The sequence below is a fragment of the Haemorhous mexicanus genome, chromosome 4 (assembly GCF_027477595.1).
Source record: "Haemorhous mexicanus isolate bHaeMex1 chromosome 4, bHaeMex1.pri, whole genome shotgun sequence".
NCBI classification, from domain to species: domain Eukaryota; kingdom Metazoa; phylum Chordata; class Aves; order Passeriformes; family Fringillidae; genus Haemorhous; species Haemorhous mexicanus.
This window is the reverse complement of record NC_082344.1, coordinates 28,497,794-28,504,586: the sequence shown is the minus strand read 5'-3', so window position 1 is coordinate 28,504,586 and position 6,793 is coordinate 28,497,794. Positions and strand designations below refer to the sequence as shown.

At 53.3% G+C, this 6,793-nt stretch overlaps 1 protein-coding gene across 1 annotated transcript; it reads left to right on the top strand.

Annotated features, from left to right (window-relative positions):
• The first annotated feature begins 509 nt into the window (after window positions 1–509).
• On the top strand, window positions 510–1,766 carry CXXC4 (CXXC finger protein 4). Its single transcript, XM_059844204.1, has one exon. It carries the CDS (start codon window positions 512–514, stop codon window positions 1,718–1,720), a length of 1,209 nt encoding a protein of 402 aa, XP_059700187.1. The 5' UTR covers window positions 510–511; the 3' UTR covers window positions 1,721–1,766.
• Window positions 1,767–6,793: the final 5,027 nt, after the last annotated feature.

Sequence of the window (6,793 nt, the reverse complement as noted above, 5' to 3'; positions counted from 1 at the left end):
AGCTGGCGGCTCCCTCCCCCACCTCCCTCTTTCTTCTTTTTTTTTACTAATTCCTTTTATTTATTCCCCCCCCCGCTCTTTCTCCCTGCCTTTTCATTTTTCCCGGTGCTGGTAGGTGGGCAGCTCCCGGCCCCCGTGTCGTGTCCCCCGCCCCCCACCTTGTCCCGGGACCGGGTTTGCTCCGCCCGGGCCGGCGCTGCGAGCCCTCTGCCCGCGGGTACGGCGACGTGTGTCCCCCACCCGCGTGTGCTCCCCCTCCCCCGGGGTGGCCGTGGGCGGCCGTCAGCGCCCCCCGCGCGCACACCCCCTCGGAAATGACTTTTTGTGTTTCAGCTGCGGCAGCTCCCGTGAGGATGCCGGAGGAGCGGCTGCCCGGCCGAGCACCGACCGCGGGGATGCGTCCGGAGGAGGATTAAGCGACCTCCCCCCCCCCGGCCCCGTCCCTCTCCCCCCTGCCCCCAGCCCTCCCCGTCCCGTCCCTTCCCGCCGCCCCCCCCCCGCCCCGGCCACCATGAACACCAACGTGTGCGTGGAGAGCGGCCCCAACCCCGAGGCGCCGGGGCTGCCCAAGGACAGCCACCTGCCCGAGGGGGCCCTCAACAGCCTTGTGGATTACAACTCGGAGATGGAGAGGTACCGCTCCTTCGCCACCTTCTACAAGACTAACGGCGGCGCCTTCCCGCAGGCGGCCAAGATCGCCCGCATCACCACCCCCATCTTCCCCAGCGCGGCCGCCGCCGCCGCCGCCCGCATCGGCATGTCCCCCTGGAACTGCGACACCGCCACGGCCGCCGCCGCCACCGCCATGCTCTGGGGCAGCGGCGGCGGCGGCGGCGCGGCGGGCGGCGCGAGGAAACCCTCCTCCTCCTCCTCCTCCGCCGCCGCCGCCGCCGCCTCCGCGGCCGCCGCCGCCGCCTCCTCGCTGCACGCCGGCAGGGGCGGCATGCACCACCGGAGCGACTCGCAGCGGCTGGGCAAGCCCGGCTGCCCGCAGGCCGAGCAGCCCGCCCTGCCCATGGCCAACGGCAACTTCCTCTCCACCCTCGCCCCCGAGCACTGCCGGCCGCTGGCCGGCGAGTGCATGAACAAGCTCAAGTGCGGCGCCGCCGAAGCCGAGATCATGAACCTCCCCGACCGCGTCGGCACCTTCTCTGCCATCCCGGCGCTGGGCGGCCTCTCCCTTCCCCCCGGGGTCATCGTCATGACGGCCCTACACTCCCCCGCCGCGGCCTCGGCCGCCGTCACAGACAGCGCCTTCCAGATCGCCAACCTGGCGGACTGCCCGCAGAGCCACGCCTCGGCCTCGCCCGCCTCCGCCCTGGGCGCCGCCGCCGGCGCGGGGGGCGGCGGAGGTGGCGGCGGTGGCGGCGGAGGCGGAGGGGGGGCCGGCGGCACCGGCGGCGGGGCCGGGGCCGGGGCGGGCAACCCCGCCAAGAAGAAGCGGAAACGCTGCGGGGTGTGCGTGCCCTGCAAGCGGCTCATCAACTGTGGAGTCTGCAGCAGTTGCAGGAACCGCAAAACGGGACACCAGATCTGCAAATTTAGGAAATGTGAAGAGCTTAAGAAAAAACCGGGCACTTCGTTAGAGGTCAGAGGAGATGATTTCTTTTTCCCCAGCCTCCCGCCGTCCCTCCTCAACCCCCTGCCCCCGCCCCTTCAGTGCTTCTTGTCTAGCTTCAAGATGCAGCATCCCTTCTCCGAGGCCTCCTTCAGGCTCTGAGGGAGCCCCCGCCGCGGGCGCGGCTCCCCGCGGCGCGGCCCCGCCGCCCGCCCCTCTCCGCCCCGCAGGGAAGAGAAACGCCGCCTCCCGCGGCGCCCCGCCGAGCCGGCCGCTGGCCCCCGGCCCCGGGCCGAGGAGGGACGGCCGGGGGGCGCCGGCCCCCGCCCCGCCAGCTCGTGGCCGTTACGGAACGATGCTAACCTGGTTTACCTGCCGTGCTGTTTCCATAAGACTGCTGGCTCTCTGGTTCCTTTTTGGTTTTCTTCCATTTTTTTTTTTTAAATTTCTCTCTCTCCCTTTTTTTTTTCTCTCTTTTTTTTAATTAACGGCAATCATGACGAGTCGGGGCGGTTTGTAGGACCGGGGAGGTGGGAAAGGGAAAGTTTTAGCTGAACACCAGGTTCTCGCTGTCAGAAGTTCAGGGAAAGCATTGGCAAGTTCTTCTCCAGGTTGGCTGGTAGCAATGTGTCCCAGCCAGACGACGGGCCGCGGAGCCCAGTAGTAGGTGAAACGCACCCAAGTGATCTCTTTGGCAATGTCTTTTATGAAATAACCTGCTCGTGGTGTATTAAACACAACTGGAAGAATAGCACAGGTATGACTGAACTGCTTTCGGGCTGAACCGTATGTGCGGTTATTTTTACAACGTTTCCTCGGAACTGACAATGTATTGTGTTCTCCAAAGCTGTAACAACAGGTTTTCAGATTTGCTAGACGTACGAGAGACAGGCAGATCCCGTGTCGCAGACATTTCGCTTATTGTATTGGGTACGACAGACAATGGGAACCAAAATACACAACCGTGAGGAAAATGGCAATTGGATGGTATCGTTAGGGGAAGGGAACAAGTGAGAGGAAAGACTAGTAATCATACTTAATTCCTTGTCATTATAAAAATTATAGTGTTGCTGGTTCGACACACATCTCAGATGCGTCTGAAGGTGTCGAGGATGATGGATTTAGTACAGAGGAGTAGTGTGTGGTGGGTGACACCAAGATTTATAGTCGCAGAAATCAGCAACTAAGTGAGAAATTGCAACTTCCCTCTCTCTGTGTGTGTGTGTGCCTGTGTGTTTGCATAGCGGTTTATTCCCTTGCTCATTGCTCGCAGTAGCTCTCTTCAAGAAGAGATGGGATGAGGGATTCCAGGGAAAAAGCAACACTTAGAGCCAATTAATTTGTTCTGTGTTAAATAAATTGAGATAATAATGTTGGTATTGACACTGCCATGGGACAAAAGCAACATTTGGGGGTTCACTGACATTTGGCTGACAGCATTAACTCTTTCCTAACCAGCCTCATCAAAACAACTAATTAATTCCTTCTTGCAAGAGTGAAATGTCCTTGCTGAAAGTTTAATTCATAGCTCTGCATCCTTTTAGCTCTTTTTTTGTGAAAGGTGACCCAGCATCGCTAACACAAAAACCAGAATGGGCTTCTCAGGGGATAGAAACTAGACTGGGTTTTCAACTCTTGTTTTTCTCAATAATATGCCTTTGGTTTTGTAGCAAGTTTGCAAAAAGGATAGCTAACACCCTGGTCTGTTAATGCTGAGTATAGCCTAAAAGACTCCCTAAACCAGAGGCATGGAGAATTCCCCCAACACTACCCAGCTCTGAGAGTGTCTTTGTGTGCCCTCATTAGGCTTGCAAACCAGGGTGCTGCTGGGATTTAATGTTTGTGATAAATGATGGGTTCTGATGGTTTATCGATTTGTGCAGAAAGTGAGCTATCTCTGGAAGAAACGAATTTGTACATTATCAGATCTTCCTATGGGTTTGTGTGCATCTCTGAGCACTCTTCCAGAAGTTCCTTGCTCCTGACAAAGGTGTTTGGTAGTGTTCAAAACTTTTCAGGCGTGCTATGAGAATGCCTCCCGTTTAAATTTTTTAACCACTGTGACTAGTAAAACCCATGGTTTAATTAGCCACTTGTGTGTTCTCATAACCACCTGCCTTCACTTGTTTTCTTCATTCTCTCTTTCCCCCACTTGCTCTCTCCTGTTTGTGCTCCATCAGATACATAAACACAAAAGTTCCTCTGCTGCTGTACTGTGACTCGAAGGAAACAGATTTCTCTTTCCAGCTGTGGAGATGTCAGAAAGGCATCACTTCTCTGCAGGTCATGGCCCATCACAAAGTTTTGTCACAGGATGTGGCTAATTTCTTTACAGAGGTGTGGTTTGTCAGTAGGAGAGGAAGAATAACTTATTTACATGGTGTTTTCCTTATGCTTTCTTTCTTCTTTATAAAGAATTAAAATTAATAAAGTGACAGAAGGGCTGCCTACAGCCCAGGTGCAGCAGCAGTGCTCTGGCTGTATGGCCGCCAGCTGGAAGGGTGTCAGAGGGTGACAGAGCCTCCACGAGGGCCCTGCAGCAGCGGTGTTGGTGTTGGGGATGGGCAAGGGCATCCTCTCTGCAGAGTGAGTGCCTGGAGCGACTCTTGGCCTGTGCTCCCACGGAATCCATCACTCTGCGTGGATGGTCCCCTGGCACCTCGGTTGGCACACTCCCATGGATATGTGTCAGGGATTGAGGGGCTCACATTCCACTACACACTTAGGTGATTCGTGAATTGTGCTCGACAGTGGCTGCAAAGTGCAGGGGTGATTTACAGCAGGGGGTGGAACCATGTTTAAAAACAAATGAAAAATTAGAAAAATACCAATAAACCGTAAACTGGCTGACCCCACAGAAACCATTTCTCTCTTTTTCCTTTAAATCTCTTCTACTGGTGCAATGAAGGCATAGGATTCAACTCTCAAAGATAGTATATGGAGGTGAAGACAGATTCACGTGAATGCTTTCCTGTTCCTGACCCTTGCATTTTTCATGGAATGCTTCTTGCCCAGCATTTTTTTTTAAACACTTGAATTATTTTTTTCCTACTTTTCTTGTACTGTTTTCACATTAAAAGTGTCCCAATGCTCTAGTATTTTTCATAGAATGTTACTATTACTAGGAAATTTTATGTACGGCAATAATAAATCTATAAAAATCAGATTGACGTCACGTTGCACGCTGCCTACTTGTGTATGTATATTCTGTGTTCATTCAGATTTACAATCGGTTTAAAGAGACATAATCTTTATTTACCCATAGAGACTACTTATTTTCCTCTGATTGGTGCACATGTCTGTAACTTCTACTGCAGGTTATAAAGATTAGGTGCCTAGTGGTAATTCACGTCCTTCTCTCTTTTAAGCGAACCCCATTCAGTGTGTGAATCTCAGTTGCCCCAGTGCTCATTTTCATTAGCGTGACAGCAAGGTCAGGCAGAGAGGCTGACTTTCGTTGGCAGGGGCTGAAGGCTCCTGCCAAATGTGAAATATCAGCTGTTTAGGTATGCTGTCATCGTAGCGGGCACCACTTGCTCCCTTTGTAACAGCCCAGCTAATTGATATGTGCGCTATTAAAGTGAGCGTTTGCATACCAACCTGATTGAGTCAATACCAGCCTCCAAATCCGAGGCACTTGGCTGAGCTGCGCTTCAAGCCAGTGGGATTTTGAGATGGCCTTCTCCAGGGATAGGTTGTGATGATTGATTTCAGCAGGAACGGCGTCTGATCCTGAAAGTCTTAACACCATATGGCATTGCCACGGGGGAGAGAGGCTGCGTTGGCAACCTCCGAACTTGCACTTCGTGTTGCGGTAGCGCGTGCGAGCGCTGTTAAGGGAAGACTGCTGAGCTCTGTGGATAGGGGTCAATTAGTAGGGGCCTCAGAGGAAGCAATTTCCCCGCTGTCTATCTGGCTTTAAATTACATGCACAAGTTAAGTGACGGCATGATGGAATTGAGCAGTGGTGAGGGGGAACTGTAAAGTCTGATAAGAAGCAGGCGGCTAACACGATCCAGCGGGCTAACTGGAAGGTGGAAAGAAAGACCACCTTGGAGCTCGCGTTGCCGTTCATCCCTAAACATCAGCAGCACTGCTGTATGACAGGCTGTCTCTCCTGCCTGCCACTGTCTCGTAGCCCTCCATCTGGCTGAGGCTCCCTGTGTGCATGTGTTAAACACTTTGTAAAAGGGCAAAAAAGCAGTCCTTGTTCCCGGGCGTTTACAGCTGGAGCAAGAACTGCCATCTGCCCCAAGCGCAATTTACATTGGCGTTGGCCGCAAAGCCCTGATCAGCCCTGAGAGCTGTTTTTTTCCTTCTTTCCTCCTTGTTTGTGACCCTGGTGCTCTGCCAGGGTTCTCTTGTTCTTCTGTTTCCAGGCCTGAGCCTGCAGGGAGTGTGCCTGGTGCTGGAACTGGCTGCGGGTGCCATAAGAGAGCCCTCACTGGGTGACTGTGATGCTCATGCTTGGGGCTTCCAACACGGTGCATGATCCTGCTGTGACAGTGTGAGCAGGGAGGGGAGGAAGTGAGAGGCAGGGCTAGATCTGACCTTTGCTGGACACTTTGCCATGAAGTTTTGTCACTTTCATTCAGATACTGCTACAGAATTTCATCAGATGTCTGGGACAAACATGCGTTCTATGTTGAGTTTTCCTTTTGACCTCTGGAGGTTCTTGGGGACAGCACCAGGCGCCTCCAGCAGAGACCAGAGCTGCTACATCTTTGCTCACCAGGGCCTGATCTCTGCTGCTCAGAAATCTCTTTGCAGGGAGTTAACCTTCTGCATTAGGTGCACTTCTTGCAGGGCAGGAATGTGCTGCAGTTGGTGGGAATCGTGGGGTGGAGGAATATATTTAGAGCCCAGAGGAGACAAACTTTTAGTCTCCTTGCAGTTCTGGCAGATGACTGAGTGCAAGTAATTTCCTCTGAAATGTGGTTGGATGGTGCCTAGTTTACCGTTTCATATGTTGTTGTTTCCTTTTCCTCGTGTGATACTTGCAAAGCAGAGAAAGTGCCCAAACCCCATGACATTACTGTACAGTTTAGAGTATAAATGGCTGCTTGATACACTGTGCATACTGTTGTTAGGGGGGGCAAAAATGAAGTTACTCCTGCCTAAGAAAATCTCTTAGTGGTGGGATTTGGTACTGAACTGAGCAGCATTTGAAGAAATTCTGCAAAATTGTAGGCTAGTCAGGGACTTAACAGCTTCCTTCATACAAACACTGCTTTC